The 18,471-nt window shown below is 41.6% G+C and overlaps 1 protein-coding gene across 2 annotated transcripts in view; it reads right to left on the bottom strand.

Moving 5' to 3' along the window:
• Positions 1 to 469: 469 nt before the first annotated feature.
• The window catches only part of LOC111149147 (ADP-ribosyltransferase 3), a 30,918-nt gene continuing 12,916 nt past the window's right edge, over positions 470 to 18,471 (bottom strand). For both annotated transcript variants that reach the window (XM_022506094.1, XM_022506096.1), the window contains 9 exons: positions 11,356 to 11,388; positions 10,429 to 10,461; positions 9,389 to 9,418; positions 7,070 to 7,102; positions 6,148 to 6,180; positions 5,494 to 5,526; positions 4,208 to 4,240; positions 2,898 to 2,930; positions 470 to 757 (listed from right to left, as the gene is read on the bottom strand). In XM_022506094.1, coding sequence (XP_022361802.1) covers positions 624 to 757; positions 2,898 to 2,930; positions 4,208 to 4,240; positions 5,494 to 5,526; positions 6,148 to 6,180; positions 7,070 to 7,102; positions 9,389 to 9,418; positions 10,429 to 10,461; positions 11,356 to 11,388 — 395 coding nt within the window. In that variant the 3' untranslated portion in view covers positions 470 to 623. The remainder of the gene's footprint in view (positions 758 to 2,897; positions 2,931 to 4,207; positions 4,241 to 5,493; positions 5,527 to 6,147; positions 6,181 to 7,069; positions 7,103 to 9,388; positions 9,419 to 10,428; positions 10,462 to 11,355; positions 11,389 to 18,471) is intronic.

Raw genomic sequence — 18,471 nt, forward strand, 5'->3', positions numbered from 1 at the left:
CCAGTCACTATTCAACTACCACAATACCCTGGGGAAAAGAGTAATATAGTGTATAATCTCATTTTTTCCTTGCTTACTTAGCATATACATTCCTTCACTACTGTCTATTTTTGTCAATTAATATGAGATTTAAGTCAGGGACCATATGTGAAAAACTTGGTAAACAATCATGTTTACAGAAATACAAAGTGTTTATATATCAACGAAAGATGATGAGATTGTTGGATGATAGTATTTGAAGTCAAAGTTTGATCCTTCAAAGATGAGTAAAACTTCCTTAAAATTCTAATTTAGGAATTAAATTCTTGTTAGTCACTAACGGTACTGGATATTTTAATATCTGGCAATTCTACTGAAATTATATCCAATAAATTTAAAGTCTTTTATTGAATTCAATCAGAAGAATACAGGGGTTTTTTTGCAATCATAAATATAGAAATAAATGGAAAATGAATTCTATGATCGATCTGGACCAACTGTGAATTTACAAAGTAAATAACAAATACTCAGTTCTCATTTTATCAGATGACTTTGATGAACAAGTGAAAAAATACATCATTCCTGTTGCCGGTTTCCTGTGGGATTCCTTGAGTATATTTTAAGTAAATAAAGAATACATTAGACTACAAAGCAACAAAGAGATTTATAGCAGAAGTAATGATTGAAATGATGAATGTCCCCAGCGGTGGAAGGAGCGTTTCGCCAGAGGATGCAGAGGGGTGGGTTTTGGGACCGGGAACTGGAACCGGATCTGGAGCTGTTGATGAGAACACACGGTCACTGACACATGTCATTTCTGATAGCCTCATGCACCTAAACCAGGTACCCTGATGTAGATGTTCAAGTTGAACTACAGACTTTCCTCAAACGCTAACCAGAAACAATGTTGGAATAAGTACAGTTCAATACAGATTTCAGGCTGTATTTTCATGTATATCACCAGGGTGTGTTGACGTAGTTTTTACCTAGGATGCCACAGCTTTTTTTTTTTTTTTTTTTAAGATTTTATTTACTTATTTGACAGAGAGTAGGCAGTAGGCAGAGAGGCAGGCAGGGGAGGGGGAAGCAGGCTCCCTGCTGAGTGGAAAGCCCAGATGCAGGCCTGGTCCCAGGACCCTGAGATCATGATCTGAGCCAAAGGCAGAGGCTTAATCCACTGAGCCACCCAGGCACCCTCCACAGCCTTTTTAGTATCTCTGTAGACAAGATACCTTTTGTTGTTCTTCAAGTTCTCTAGAATTTCTTAGCAATTTTTTGTTTTAATTTTTTGTATATACATGCAAGGTAGAGTTTGATTCTATTTCAAGACTGTATTTCACATGTATATGCTAATAGTTACCAATATGTGATTAAATACAGCTGCATTTTTAAACACTAAGCCCTGCCAACTGAAAAAAAAATGAATTTTTTCCCTCCATACATGGATCACTGGTCTGGAGGAAACAGTTTCCCTTTCACCTGAACTAGTGAAAAGAAACAGTATAGTCCGCTCATGTGAGGATGATCTGTTTCACACAGAATTATGTAACTGAATGATGGCTGTGCTTCGGTTTAGACTACACAAGGGAGGACTGGGAAGTATCCAAATGTAATCACACTCAGACTTCATACACAAGGCCTAGAGAAACAACCAATAAATTTTATAAGTCTTTAACTCCTATTATCAATTTACTCAACCATAATTATAAACACAGAGTTGTATGTATACAGATGGGGAAAGGGACAGACAGGTAGACTCATACATTAGTTTGTTACTATAGACCAGTGGTTCTCAAGGGATCAGTACGGCCCCCTATCAGGCAGTTTGGAATTTGTCAGGGGGGGTGGGGGTGGGGTGGGGTGTGTGTGTGTGTGTGTGTGTGTGTATACATATATATATATATATAAAGAATTAAATCTGTTGGGGCGCCTGGGTGGCTCAGTTGGTTAAGAGTCTGCCTTTGACTCAGGTCATGATCTCAGGATCGTGGGATCGAGCCCACGTGGTCTCCCTGCTCAGCAGGGAGTCTGCTTCTCCATTTCCCTCTGCCTCTGCTGCTCCCCCATGCTCATGCTTTCTCTCCTTCTCTCTCTCAAATAAATAATATAGTTTTTAAAAAGCTAAATTTGTCTTTAATGGGACCATCCCTACTAAAAGTTATCCGCATGTACACTAATGTCAGCATGAGTGTAGGGAAACTGTGAATTAGAATCTTGATCCTGAGTATTTCCTTGTCTTAAACCTTTTCCAAAATTTTGCTCCTTTTATAAATCATTTCCATTTGTAGGTAATCTTCAGGATCTCTAAAAAGAGCACACTGCTTCAAGTTGCTTTTTTTCTTTAATTTTATTTAAATTCAATGAACAAATACTGTATTATTGGTTTCAGAGGTAGAGGTCAATGATTCATTAGTCTTACATAATATCGAGTGCTCATTACATCACATGCCCTCCTTAAATCCAATTTGTATAAGTAAATACAATCATCTGTCCATTATTTCTTTTAGTATAATGTAGACCCTTACATATTGAAATCTATGCAATTTTGTTATAAATTATAGTTATATAAATAAATAACATTATATTGATATTCTTATGGGTGCGAGTAGGTCTTATCTATGAATGTTATTCCAGGACACTATAAAGGCTTTATAAATATTTGTTATAAAAAGGGAGACTGGATTGAGAGGGTTAAGAACCACTGCTCTAAACAAAACACACAGCTAAAAATGATTGCTTAAGAAATTAATTTACTCCCCCCATATCACACTAATAAATATTTGGATATGACATTATATCCCATATGATGATGCTTTAAACTCTTGAAACTTTGTACCTGTTATTGAAAAATAAGTCTGTCACTTTTTCTATATTGCAGATCAGACATTTATCAACTAAGGAAATGAAATATTTCTTACCAGGATTGCCGATATCTTCTTGACTTTTGTCTTCTAAAATATGAACAGATTTTGGGTTAACTATATTGTACATCTATTTACCCAGAAGAGAAAAATCTGATTAAATGATTAGGCAAACTTGGTTGTCTCTGACAATGGGTCTGCAGGGGAGAGTATCACGTTTAGATTTATGCATGGGGTTGAGGAAGGGTTTAATTTTTTCTCACTTTGCTCTTTGAATTTTTTTCACCATTATGTATATTTGTTTTCATTAAAAGAAAGATTAAACTTTCATATACAAAAAAAGGTACTTTTTCTGGACACTGAACTAATTCCCAAGTACAACATTAATACCCATCATTGAGTGCTTTCTGTGTGTCATACTTTGTGCTGATGATTTATGTACATCATCACATTTTTTACAGTCTCAGAAGGTGGGTATAGTTATCGGTATTATACAGATGTTCCTCAAAACTTGCATAAAATCACAGAGGTAGTCAGTGGCAGCAATGTCTAAATTTAAAGCCTCTGCTCTCAATTACTGTGATATACGACCTCAATTACAATGCTACACTAGCACTGAAATATTACAATATTGCCATATTTTGACAGCTTTGAAGCCAAATACCAATTCTAGGGGCCCAGGACAGAGGTGTATTTTCTGTAACTGCATCTGGTTGGAAGACAAGTGTCATATGACAGAAGGTGAACAAAATTTGAGAAGCCTGAGTCCCAGTTTTCTCTTTCCCGTCTTTAACAGGTTCCTCAAGCTTCCTATATCCCATATCTTCATCTCTAAACTGGCAATAACAATATTTAAGTGGATTGAATGAGATCCTGTGTAAATGTTTTTTGCCACTTCTAAAAAGCCTGCACTACACACATTTGTCTAGGAGAGAGCACAATACGAAACGTTCCCAGCAAAACCTAGTGGCCTATTTGTTGGAGGACATGGTGAGCACAGTGAGAACACAGAATGGTCTCATGCCATAGGGTTCCCACGGACGGCTCTTTGACAATGCTGTTCCAATTACTACAAATTCCCTCATAGTAGCCACCTTATCTTGGGAAGCCTCCTGTCCTGTTCTGGAATAGACGCCCGCAGCTGTAAGCCGGCGGTCTTTTTCTGTGCTTAGCCCGACAGCCATAATGGCAGCCTGCTGCTCTCCCTGTTTCTCAGCCTTTTCTCCTTCTGGCTTGCAGACTGCAGTACCGGGAGATGGACAGTCCAGGTGTTTTCCTTTGCCTTCTTAAGACTGAACTAACTGAATGATGATGGTAAAGGACCTAGAAAACCATGATACGTCCACCCCCAAAAAAGAATTTATTACCAGGTTTTTCATCCAGTTGTACCACTTTTATTCCTAAATGAGAAAGAATTTCAGATAATAATAAAGACAACTACCATTTACTACTACTTTAAATTACCATTCATTTTGCCAAACTTTATCTCATTAGGACTTCAATCAGTCTTGCTGGACAATGTTTTCTTCACTTTACAGATTCGAAAGCAGAAGCAAAGAAAAGTGAAATAACTTATATAAAGTTACCCAGAGGAAAATGGCAGAGAAAAGACTTATTGAAACGGGGTCTGTCTACACAGCCTGTGATCATTTCCCACCCCGCTGGGCAGCTGCCTTCAGATAATCACCGTGCCTCGAAGGAGCCCATGAGAACCCTGTGTCAACTCAGGTCACTGAGCTGAAGAGTTGTAGACACACAAGATGGGCCATCGGTGTTGTTAGAGGTTCACTTCGAAATTGTGAGCAAATAAACACTGGCCCAACGTGACAAAACTGGGTGAAGGCAGAAGAGCTGCTGGACCTTCTCTCTAGGCCCATATCTGTGAGTTAGGCGGTTAACTGTGCGGATGCGGTTTCTGCACACAGCGCTGTGCTCTTTCCACAGACAGCAACATTAGGCAAAGCTCAGCACTGTGCTATTCATTATATAATAATAAGACATATCAAAAATTATTTTCAAAATACGTGAACCCAGGAGGAAGGATTCAAGCATTAAATGGGGGCTTGCACCCAGAGATTTTGTGTTTTTCTAGTCTGCAGAGATATCCCCTAAGGTAAGCATGACAAGTATTAGCCTATCTGAAAGATAATAATTCTGAGGCAGAGAAGTGTTATTACTGTCCATAGCTCTCTTGTAAATTATGTCTACTTTTAAAAAATAAACTTCTCTTTGTCCCAGGAGAAAAATTAAGTTTAGGGACCTTTTTCCTCCTCTATAAGCATAAGTTCTGAGCCCCTTCTGAGGAACTTGTCAGAAATTACTGTTCAGTCTCTCTGGCCACTGAAGCTCAAGGCCCCTCGGCCTCGTCCTCACCAACAGCCTCACACCGTTTAAATTCTCATTTAGCATTTTCATGGCTATATCTGATGGGCTGGCTACACCGGCCACGGTAAAATGAAACTGGAAAATCACCTGAAGATCCACAAGTCTCCAGGGATGGGTACTACATCGTAAGTTAAGAGACGTGGGTCCTTTACTCACTTACCTGATCTTGTGCAAAGTTCTTGGGCCCCCCTGCGTCCTCTAATGGTGACAACTATAACTATACCCCCCGACTGGCAGCTTCCTCTCTCCTATGCCAACTACTGCTTACCTGGTAGTGAAACAGTTTCTGGAATTTTCATTCCTAAGTGAGAAAGAAGTTTTCAGTGACTTACAGTTTGCTCCGGGGAGTCCATTTTCCCAGCTCTTCCCTGATGAGCTTAAGTGATACACGTGCCAAAGGTCCCACTACGGTGCAGTTTCTGACTCTTTATTTACAACTTTGGGCTGCAAGAACCCCCGCCGTGCAAACCTACGTCAGGCTTAGAGGAGCCTTCTGCCTTGGCACTGCGCTGAGCTCGTCCGTATGCCAGAAGACTGTACTTTGTTAGTTGGTAAATTCTAGATGCGGAGTTCCTAGCCAAAGCTAAAAGTCAGCTTTCTGCTGAAGCTGAACTTTCTACTGAGTAACTTCAGCTGTGGAACCTAGAAAGTGCTGGCTTGCATACCTCCGGGTTCCAGCACCCTTGCCTTCAGCCATGCCCCAAACAGGCTAACTTTCCTGCTCCAGGAACACACGTACACTAAAGAAAGACACTTTTTCCTCTCTACTCTCTTCCCCAGCTAAATCTGAAGAATGCTTAGTAGGCAGCTATAAGGCAAATGTTAATGAATAAGAGTCTCATGATAACATGTTCTTTAATGCCTGGGGGAATTCTTCTCATCTCACACTTGGGTCCAGAGAGTAAAAAGAAAGCCGTCTTACCAGGCATTTGGGTGGCTTCACGGCTTGTCATACCTCAAGACAGAAATGAGTATTAGGGTTAATCAGTTTCCTTGCACTGTGAATGTTCTCTTGTCTACACCTCCCCCCTCTCCAACCCTAAAAAAAGGAAGAAGAAAACAGCCAACAACAAAAACACCTTTCAATGGCTCTTTAACAAAGCCCAGTGCTTGGCCTGCACTTTAAGAACTTCCAGGATTGGGGGCACCTGGGTGGCTCAGTGGTTAAGCCTCTGCCTTCGGCTCAGGTCATGATCCCAGAGTCCTGGGATCGAGCCCCGCATCGGGCTCTCTGCTCAGCAGGGAGCCTGCTTCCTCCTCTCTCTCTGCCTGCCTCTCTGCCCACTTGTGATCTCTGTCTATCAAATAAATAAAATCTTAAACAACAAAAAAAAAGAACTTCCAGGATCTGGCCCCTCTCTCTCCAATCTTGTCTTTGCAAGGCAGTCCCAATACAGCAGCTTTTAAATGAAACTGTACTGAGTGGGTATTGGGGAGGGCACGGATTGCATGGAGCACTGGGTGTGGTGCATTAACAATGAATCTTGGAACACTGAAAAATAAAATAAAAGCGTCTACTTGGTTTAGTTCTATTGTCATCATAATAATGAGCTCTCTGACGGGTCGGGCTTCCGAATCTTTCTGAGCTTCAATTCCTTATTTACGCAAAAGAAATACACTGTAGGTCTGGAGTAAGTGATGATTAAAGGAAATAAGTCGTACAAGTGCTTGGTATACTGCATGGACCATACTAAGTAAGCATGAATTAATGCAGTACCTCTGTTCTGACTTAACTCATTCCTCAAACTCTCCATGTCCAGGAATGTCCTGAGTCCTAGGAGTAAGCCCTTATGTCTCCTCCTAACCCTGCAGCTAGTCTTAGAGGATAAGGAAGAGGTACCTACCAGGTAAGACTGGGGACTCCTGGCTTTTCATTCCTAAAGATGAGAAAAGAAACTCTTCAGTGAAAAACGCAATCAACTTGAAAATTAATTTAACCTTGTATTTATATGGCTATTTACAGTGGAAAACGAAAGGCTTTGAGAGATGGCAGGGACCAGGGTAAAAGGGGAGAAATTTAATCCACCAGAGCTTGACTGACTTATGGTGAGAACAACTATGTCTAGCGACCCAGGCTCTCTCCTAGATTATGCAAAACAGCTCTTATTTTATTTTTTTAAGATTCAATCCAAAGACTCCCACCTACATTTGTCATATTCTTAAAAATAAAACTTCTTGATTACATAATACATTATAATTACAGATAATCTGGAAAAACCCAAGAAATAATTAAAAATTACTCATAATTGGGGCACCTGGGTGACTCAGTGGGTTAAAGCCTCTGCCTTCGGCTTGGGTCGTGATCCCAGGGTCCTGGGATCGAGTCCCGCATCAGGCTCTCCGCTCAGCAGGGAGCCTGCTTCCCCCCCTCTCTCTGCCTGCCTCTCTGCCTACTTGTGATCTCTGTCTGTTGAATAAATAAATAAAATCTTAAAAAAAAAATTACTCGGATTAATCCCAGATCTCAGAGCTTCTCATCCTCAATATTTTGGGTATATCTCCTATATCTCCTTTCAATTTCTTTGCTATATATATATATTCATACCATTTTAAGCATTGTTTCCAGCCTTACTGAGATGTAATTGATAGCACTGTGTAAGTTAAAGGTGTACAGCATAATGATGCAACTTATATGTTGTGAAATGATCACAGTTAACATCTAGCATCTCATAGAGATATTTTAAAAAAGGAAAAAATGGCTTTTTTCCTTGTGGTAAGAACTCTCAAAACTTACTCTCTTAGAAACTTTCCGAAACGCCACACCCCTGCGCTGCTCTACTCACCCTGCTACATGTTACATCTCCAATACTTGGGTCTCCTATAACCGAAGTTTGTATCTTTTGACATTCAAGATTTACTTATTTTAGAGAGAGAGAGAGCACATGAGTGAGGACAAGTGAGGGGAGGGCAAAAGGGGGGCAAGAAAGAGAGACAGAGAGACAGACAGATAAGCAGACTCCTGCTAATAAAGCACAGAGCCTGATGCAGGGCTTGATCTCACAACCTTTAGATCATGACCTGAGCTGAAATCAAGAGTCGGATGCCCAACCAACTGAGCCACCCAGGTGCTCCTCTTTTGAAATTTTTAAATAAACTGCTATTACAGTTCATATGCTTTTTTACACATTTTACTTGCCACTATATTATAAGCATCTTCTCATATTTTTCAAAAATATTATTTTTAGGGGCACCTGGGTGGCTCAGCATGGAGTCAGCTTCTCTTTCCTTTGCCCATCCCCCTGCTCACACGTGTGCATGAACGCTCTCTCTTGAATGGATATATAAATCTTTAAAAAAATATATGATTTTTAACTTGTTTAGTGTTTCATTATATGGATATTATTTAACAATATCCAACTGTTGGATACTAAGGTTATTCAGAAATTTTGGCCACCACACACTGTAACCATTTTGTACACAAATCTTTATTTCCTTAGTACAAATCTTAATGTGCTGTAACTAGGTTAAAAGGTATGGACATTTTTAAGGCTAATAATAAATACCATCAAACCGTCCTTCAGAGAAGTTCCAATTTATAATATTACCATTAATTTATGAGTGTCCCTGTCCCAGCACCCTTGAGGACATTTGAGTAATATTATAAAAAAAGATAAAAAACAAAAACTTGGGAATGAGCTGTACTTCAAAATACATGAAATAATCAGATGGATACAGCTAAAAGCATCTATTACTCAGATTGCTGGAAACAGAAATAAACACACAAAATCACTGTAATTTAGAAAAAAACAATGACACTTTGCAATGCCCCTGCCAACACCCTAGGTTACAAGAGTCTGTGAAGTCACACCTTCCTCTATCCTGCGACAGCGAACACAAAAACAGAAAATACGCTCTGTAGTATACGTGCTGCCACAGCGAGCACAGGAAGCAGGCCCTTTAGAACCAGCTCCTCGTGTCATGTCTCTAAATGCTCTCTGGTCATCTTGGAGATAAATGGGAGAGTTAAGCAAGAGAGAAGGCAGTTGCGTCATCTTTATAAGGTCGTCCTGTAACTCAGGACGGCTCTGATATACCAAACTAGTAAGCTAAAGTGGGTTCTGTCTTCTTCCCACTCTTCCCGACTGTGTTATGCTTACCTGTTTCCATCCCTGAGAGAGCTAGACTGCAAATGAAAACCCCCGGAGTTTACAAAAATATCTTACCAGTGTCTTCAATGTTCTGGTCTTTCTCACCTAAGTTATAAGAAGAAACTTATCCGTTTTAATGATAAAACAAAATAACTGAGAATTACTATAGTTACAGCAAACTATTCTCAGATACTAGAACCATAAAGAACCACTCGGTACACCCAATAAACTAGAGCTATTAAATTTAAGTGTCAGCCAGAATCTAAATGCACCACATTGGGCTGGAACCTTCCAGAGGCCCCCTTTGGCCCCTTTTCTGAAGAAAAATCATTACACAGACAAAGTCTCCTGGGGATCTCAATGAGGTAGAAAAACATCCGTCTTGAAGACTGAGCTGAAGTCCTGTGCAATGACCAGTAAAACTTGCGTCTGCAATGGGCCGGTAAGAAGTGAGGCTATGCAAGTCCTCGGGCGCATGCGAAGCTTCACAAAATGCTTCACCTCGGGACAGGAAGTGTCTTCCAAATATCATACTTAAGGAAAACCCAGATGCTTTTCTCTCTTCAGTGAAGAAAAACTTACTATAGCTACAGGCGCCGAACACATAATAAGGAACTTAAATGCAAAAAAGTGATTTGAGTCATGTCAACGGAAGTGGAAACTTAGGGGGGAAGCATCCAATCACCCAGACATCTTATTTAGCCAAATGATAACAAATATCAGCATATTTGACAGATGAAAATGAGTAGCTTTTCCCCTTTCATCTGGATGTGTGGTGCCACATAGGCTAACCTCAGTGATGAATACAGAGCTCTCCGTAAGAGGCCCGCAGGCCTGTCAAGAGCGACTAGCCCTTTGGGTCCTACCAACCTTACTCCCCAGAACGTTTCCATATTATTCATATCTCCGGAGACCCAACCTTCCATTTACAAAAAGCTAACTTTCCCCCAGAATAAATTCTTTTTTCCACTTCTCTTATTTCTCAAGTTATACTCTCATATCTGCAAAGTACTCTTTCCTAAGCTAAGAAGTGAATTTGCTAAACAGGAAAGAGCTAGTAAATACTAAACATCCATGTAAGGATTATTTAAAAAAAAAAATTAGAGCCTACTTACCCAGGTTGTAGAGATAGATGGGGAGATGATGTTCTGAAATACAGACATTTTTCATTACCTAGTACTATGCTCAGATGTAAATAAATGTCAGACTCAGTCTATTTTTAAATGCTCATTAATAAAAAAGACTTAAGTTGGCTTCCAAAAATATAGTAATATGAGAAATTTAAAATTTCAATCTCAAAAACAAATGGGTATGGATTTATTTTAATTACATGAAGAATTCACAGAAAAACTGGCAAGGAACACAGCTAGAAACAGACCTTTATTCCCAAATCTTTTAACAAGGATATCTTCAAAAGGATCCACCCAAAGCGTACATTAACCTAAAGCACTTTCTGGAACCTTTGGTTCAAATCTCTTGGGCTTATCTGATAATGCTCCTCCCTCCTAGAATTCCCCTTTATCCTCCCAAATCTTTCCCACGGTCCTCTAAGGAAGTTTGTTTTTGTTACCTCCTCCTATCCACCATGCCCAGGAAGGTGAGACAGACCCATTATCATTCCATCCTCTGTCTCCCCCCTTCAGCTATACGCACTCAATTCCTTCCCTTTTTAGTCTCCCAAATGTTATTTCCTAAGATGTCAAAATACGGGAATATGAATCTGGCCCTGTGCACAGGAATCACGTAGGGGCTTTCAAAAGTCCTTCAGCGCCTACAAGGCCAGGCTAGGGTGAGAGTGGCGCGGTCCCTGCTCACCCAAGAAGAATGTAGTGTCTGCGAGAATGGCCACAGGCACGGCATGGGGTGGAGAGAGGGCAACAGAGGCCCGTGAGCCCTCCACCTGACAAGACGGTGGCCGCGGCACAGCTCAGCCCTGAGAAAATGATGGCTGTGGCAGGACCACATGGTGGCACGGCTCTGACCCACACCTGGGAGAAGTAACATTCCCCTTACAGAGGAAATATTTTAACAGCGTATCTTACCTGTGTTCTCCACACAATTTTCCGTTTTTAGTCCTGAAATATGAAGATAAAGCTTTATTAGTTAGACACACTCTGCCCTAGTAAAGATTTCAAATTGGTTTTAGAGCTACTGGTAACCTAATGTGTCAGCTTTAATCTATCAGATCCGTAATTTGGCGGGATACGAAATGAGGAACAACTACATTTTTGTGCTCACATTACAGCCATCAAAGAGCAGTATGATCTTTGATAAAACATCTAACATTTCTGGAATTCCGCTTCCTTATCTGCATCTTTTACTGGGAGTTTGCTCCAAATAACCTCCAAATGCCCATCCAAGGCTAACACTTTGATTCTATTCTATGATTAGTCCGCAAATGTCAGGAAAAAATTTATCTGTCTGTTCAATCAATCTTCTCTTCAGATACTAAATGTCCTCAACAGAAAATCTATCCTTTCACTATGAAATTTTTTTTTTTTTTTTAGACGAGAATGGGTGCGTGCGTGCGCAAGAGCAGGGGACGAGGCAGAGAGAGAATCTTAAGCAGACTCCACGTCCATCCAGCACTGAGCACGACCAGCGCTCGATCTCATACCCTTAGATCCTGACCTGAGCCTGAATCAGGAGTCAGACGCTTACCCGACTGAGCCACCGAGGTGCCCCTATGACAATTCCTATTCATTGGAGAAAAAGAATCGCAATCAGATCTTTAAGATCCTTGAATATAGAAAAAAAGATCCTTCACATTCACATAAAGAAACACATCGGTCTATCCCAGAACACTGACATGTGGTCTGTTCCAGAACACTGATTTATATATTAAGGAAATCCACAGTTTTTGGAAAGCAAGAATACGGAATATGGCATCTACCACTATATCTTTATAAGGCCCCAGACCCTCTTGCTAAGTCTAGGGCCTTATACAAAAATCACCAGAGCTGCGGGATTCCTCTGAGGCGTGACGCACAAGGACAGCGCTGTCCTGCCCCGCAGCCAGGAAGGCAGGGACTCCCGTGGGAGGATGTTCAGATTTGGTGCCAGCATGGGCCACGACGGCTTCCCAGGACGCTGAGAAGGCCTTTGGTTCTGTGGTCTCCTCTCCAGGTCTGGCTGACTCACTGATCCAATCTGGATATTCAGCTACCTGAGGATGAATCTCTCCATGTAAAATGGGGGAATCCCTAAGAGGTCTGTCTTCACTACGAGAGATGCGCTTTTCTGTAATCTGCTCTCAAATCCTGTTCCGTGTGTGGAGATTGAACCAAGAATCTCAGTGACTTGGTCCAGTTTCCACTGGTCCAGGAAATGGTACGGATCCGTTAGAATTTGGATGGTGCCCTGAGGCTAACCCCAGGTGTCTAGCTAAGCTAGAAATTAAAAAAAAAAAAAAGGCTAGAGACTAATACAAAATATTGCATTAGCAGGAGATCAAAGAGTGCAAGTTTCACTCAGAGGGCTAAGCTGAGGGTAAGGTAAAGGCAAGGGAAGGTGTGACTTAAGAAAACTATTGGTATAATAGAGAGATTCACCCAGGGGATGAGACACTGGGGGATTTTAAAGCCTTTACCTTTCATCTGTACCATAAATTAGAGTAGGTTTCTCAAAGTGTAGTCTTCTAATCACATACTTCAGAATCATGTGGGTGTTTACTGGAACTGCAAATTTCTGGGCCCTAGCCAGGACTACTGATAGAGAATTTCTAAGGGTGATGCCTTGTAATCTGCATTTTAAAAAGGATTCCAAGTGATTTTTTTAATGCACCAAATTTTTTTAAAAATATTTTATTTGTTTGCCAGAGAGAGAGAGAAGAGCGAGCCAGCGCACAAGCAGAGGGTGTGGCAGGGATAGGGAGAAGCAGACTCCCCTCTCAGCAAACAGCCTGATACAGGACTTGATCTCAGGACCTGGGATCCTGACCTAGGCTGAAGGCAGATGTTTAACCGACTAAGCCACCCAGGCATCGCTATGCACCACATTTTTGAGAGCCTTGTCACTAGTAGAGGATGGATCTCCTTTAATGTTTAACACGGATCCATTTCTTCAAGACTGCATTTCTCCTCCCTATTTGACTTTGGATTTAATTTTTCATTACTGTTTCAGCAGCAGAAAGTAAACTATTTTGGGTATCTAAAGAAGTAGCAGGGTTAAAATGGAGGACACTGATCCAAAAATAAACAGGAGAAGGCAGAAATATAATATATAAGGAAAGGAAGAAGAGAATATAAGCACAGATTTGGTAGGTATAAAAAAACAAGAAATACTATGACTAGCTTTAGGCCAATAAGCTTGAAATAGAAGACAAGTGCCCTGAAAAGCAGACTTTACCAAAAATAACTCAAGAGTAAGTAGAAAACTCGAATGACATTATAACCCTGGAATAGCTTACATTTTTTCCTCAAAAGAATTACCAAGATAATTTGATTTTTACAGTGTCCTAAAGAGAAGGTAGCTAGCTTTACAGAGAGCTCCGGAGATCTTCAAGTATAGAGCACAATACTGATCAGCTTACACATGCGAGGAACCTTCGGGAGGCCAGGAAAAGAACCCACAGGAAGAAGAGTCGGGTCTGTTCCCACCAGCACGCTGGAAAACCTTCTAAGTTGTCATTTCAGCATCGAGCTCTATAGTAAGAAGACTCCGAAACAGTCCAGACAAGTCCTCTCAGGAGCTCCGGATCTGCTTCGGATCCTACGAAATTACAGATGTCTGTGACCAAGCTCGCAGCTGGTTGGAATTCCCAGCAACACGACTAAGGCGGGTTTGTTGCCCTCCGGGTTTCCGCACACAACCACTGCCTCCCTTCGCAGGGCCGCTACGGCCAGCCTGGCGCTGCAGGGAAGTCCGGACTCTCCGGCGCCCCGTCTTATCACGCAATGGGTTCTCTCTCAAGTCCCGCAGGATAAAACCCTGAAGGTTCCGTCACATGGAAATCTGACTTCCAGGTAAGAGCCAAACCAGGCTGCTTAAGCCTCAACCACTTTCACAAACAGGAGCCTGTAGTTTCCAAACAGTGGCCAAAATTCACAGGGCTCCCAAGGGATATTTTAAAATTGTAGGACAGGGTGCCTGGGTGGCTCAGTGGGTTAAGCCGCTGCCTTCGGCTCAGGTCATGATCTCAGGGTCCTGGGATCGAGCCCAGCGTCGGGCTCTCTGCTCAGCGGGGAGCCTGCTTCCCTCTCTCTCTTTCTCTCTCTGCCTGCTTCTCCATCTACTTGTGATCTCTCTCTGTCAAATAAATAAAATCTTTAAGAAAAATAAAATAAAATAAAATAAAATTGTAGGACAAGCACAGACATATGTGGAACCTGTCAGACACGGCATGAGCTACTAGCTTGAGGTATAACGCAGTTTCAGGGTCATACCATGCTACATTCTGTTTGATGACATCATGTATTTGCAAGGCTGGGTTTTCAGCAACTGTGATGAAAAAAGCAAATATAAAAAAATTTTTTTTTAAAAAAGCAAATATATGTGAAAATTGATGTGGATCAGCAGATAAGGTGGTATGTAATCTGATCCAAGGTCTGAGAAGCTGTGCAGTGTCTAATAGGCACATACATATCCCATTAGCAAGTTATTGTGGCTAAGAATGAAATAATATATTTTTTAATTTTTGTGTATTACTTTCTCAAAGTTACTAAGATGTACATAATACTTACATGAACATAATACTTACTGAGTTTTTTGACTTCACTTAATAAATGGAACTTTCAGGTATTTCTTTTAGCCTATGGACATACTTAGGACACCACTAGGGACACCATGAATCAAGAAAATCTGAGAACCTCCTCATGAGACACCACAAAAGCTTACTTACTACTTTACCCAAACTACTAGCTCAATGGGGGCCTTACCTACAAGACTTCACACCGGGAAAGACAGCAAATTCTCTAATATAAGAGCCCACCCCAGGTGGGGCAAATTCTACGGAATGCCGTATTTGTCCACTGTAGTAGTAACTGGTCCATTGCCTTGGATGTTCTGGCGAGGAGCAGAACTTCAAATGTGATCCTGGCAGGGGTCCTCGCACCACTTTGGGACTGACTGAACTCTATGAGTGGCAACGCTAATGCTTTAAGGCTGTATGACCGGGCCACTGAGACACTGAGAACTGCACTACTGAAGACAAAACCATGCGCAGTCCCTCTCTATGGAAACAAACACAGCAAACCCAGCTCATCAAGTCAGTCTTTATGCTATACACCTACCTGCTCGTGTGCACTGACTGCACCTCGGGAAAGGCATCTGGAGTCTGGCCCGACAAATCCAGCCCATGTGGCCACGGTCTCTACTACAGCTTCTGGCTCTATAAGCAAAGGATTGGGACCTCCAATAACAAATTCTGTCAGCCTCCCCAGTAAAGATGTCTGCAGGGCTGACTGGCCCGGCTGTCTTCTGCTATTTATAAGTCAACCTTCAACCATGCTAACCTCTCTTGGCTGAGTTCCCAAGCACCAAGGAATTAGGTGCTAAAAAATGAGGTGCACTGGGGGACTAGTACACTCGCCTCCTTTTTGTGTAGGCGTACTTGTTCTGACCTCAGTGGATGGACATTTATAGAAAACCTGCTTTTACTTTAGTAAATGAATATATATTCCATATCAGCCCAGCAAACAAATAGATCATATTGATTAGATCAAAACACCAGTATGTGAAACTGGGGGCTGACATCGAGCGGTTCTGTAGCTGGTCTCCTTTGCCAGAGAGGTCACTGTGGAACTCATCATTATGGAAAAAGGAGAGCCAATCTGGGTCATGCCCAAGAGGAAGCGACACTATGTAATGGGTTGGGATTACCGTAGGCAGCTTCTGACATGGTTCCCAATGACCCTGCCTCCTGGTATTCACACCCTTATATAATCCTCTCCTTTTGACAGTGGACTGCACTAGTGACTTGCTTCTAGCAAACGGAATACAGCACAGGTGATGAGATGTTACTTCCGTGATTAGGTTGCAAAAGACTGACTTACTGGCACTCTTTCTTGCTCTCTCTCTTCCTTGCTCTCTGCTGAAGCAAGCTCGCATGCTGTGAGATACTCTGTGGAGAGGCCCATGGAGCTGGGAATAAGGGAGGCCTCTGGTCAACAGCCATGAAGGAACCGAATCCTACACCAATCATGTGAGTGAGCTGGGAAGCAGATCTTTCCCAGTCAAGTCTTATGCTGACTGTAGCCTCATGAGATGGCAAGATCCCAAAAGACTCAGCTACATTACACCCAGATTCCTGACCCAAGGTAACTGTGAAATAATAAATGTTGTTTTAAGCCACTAAATTCTGGAGTAATTTGTTATGCAGTGATAGATAACTAATGGAGGCGTGACGGTCAGTTTTATTTATGTCAGATATCTAGGTTACCGTCCTCTGTTACCCAAACACTAACCTAGCTGTCGCCCTGCAAGTATTCTGTAGGTGTGGTAAGAGTCTATAATCCGTTACCTCAGTCAGGGAGCTAGCCAAGACCATCAGGTGGGCCTGATTCAATCAACTGAAAGGCCTTCAGAGACTGAGGCTTCCCAGGAGAAGAAATTCTGCCTGGAGACAGCAGCTTCAGCTCAGCCCAAAGTTCCAGCCTGCCCTTCCTGGCAGCCTGACCTACAGATTTCAGACTTGCCTTGTAGCCCCCACAACCACGTAAGCCAATTCCCTGCAGTTAGTGACTTAATACATATATTTCCTATATATTTTCTACAGATTCTGATTCTCTGGGTGAATCCTGATGGATTTATAGGGATGAACAAGTCTGGCAGATGAAAGTCTGGAGGAAGCTGATGGTGAAGAGCTCTCATTTGCTATAAATACAGATAAACAGTCTGAACAGCCTTCCAAATTGCTCTAGGTGTTGACTCACACTGTGAATTTTCCTGGGGATGACTATGTCACATCCTATCTGGCCTGTCTACGTGAGATCTTATTGATGTCCCAGTACCAGCCAATCTCAGACAGCAGCAACAAAACTTCACTGCTCCCAGAGAAAGCAAAAAAAGACTGTTAGAACCAATGAAGATATTTATGTTTAATGAGCCCTCAAGAGTTAGACATGGGTTTACAAAAACTAAATCTCTAAATCTTCTTTTGCCCTGTAGATCTATCTTCTTTCCCCCTTTGACGGCTTAGCAGAGAGCTGGCTCAACAGGTGAGTAAGAGTAACAAAATCTACTAATACCAGCCACTGGAGTCCAGGGGCTCCTGCTCCTCCTTTCCAAAAGGGCCAAGTTTCGAGCCAGAGAATCTTGCCATTCCCTGCCATGACTGCTAATATGCAGAAATATTTACACGTGCACAGCCTGGCCCCTCTCTATAGAAACACTGGCCAAAATGCCAGATGATCTATGCCCAGCTTGCTCAGTAAAATGATGGGAGTTCAGAGTATGGTGTGTACACTCTACGACTTCATTCTCCAGTAACACCTTACATTGTGTCTGCACTATAAGGTCCAGGGAATCCCAAAGCTATGGCCTTCTACCAGGTATTATAATTCATCTACAGCCTTCCCAAGCCATGTACGTTTTCCAAATGGGGTCTTTTTTAAAAGTAAAGAACACAGCCTGAATATACCACTGACATTCCACCTTTAATCAAGCTTTCTAGAAAAGCAGTACAGCAGAAGGTTAACCTGCAGTAATTTCCCCATGAGGAAGGAGACAGGGTTTTGTTACCATTTACTCACAGTTCTCTCACATATTCTTGGATTAAGACCAAGATGAGTATTTTTGACCACCAGGAAACTGTATTGTCTAATGGGACACTGGTTGTTTTCTCCAGTTCCTAACCAAATGACCTGTTTTTTCAGGTAAAAATTTATTGCGGGTCTTTACAAAAATTAGGTATCTTGGAAATCATAAGCAAGTTTAAAACGATTAACACAGGACTGCGTTAGCACTAAATTTGGTGTAATTTTTTTATCCCCTTTAGAAACAACTTTTTTTAATACCCTTTAGAAACAACATCTAGAGTTATATTCAGTCACAATGGAACAAGGTTTTGATTATATCCTCTGGCTTGAATTTTTAAGTACTGGCTTAAGTTTTTAAGTTTTGAGTACTGAGAACAGTCCAGCTTTAACTACTTCCGTGTCTGCCCCTGAGATCCCAACAGCTGTCTCCAGATGGCAGCAGAGGACACTGGGTAGATTACA

This window comes from Enhydra lutris, unplaced genomic scaffold (genome assembly GCF_002288905.1).
Source record: "Enhydra lutris kenyoni isolate GAN:26980312 unplaced genomic scaffold, ASM228890v2 scaffoldscaffold21, whole genome shotgun sequence".
Classification (NCBI taxonomy): Eukaryota; Metazoa; Chordata; class Mammalia; order Carnivora; family Mustelidae; genus Enhydra; species Enhydra lutris.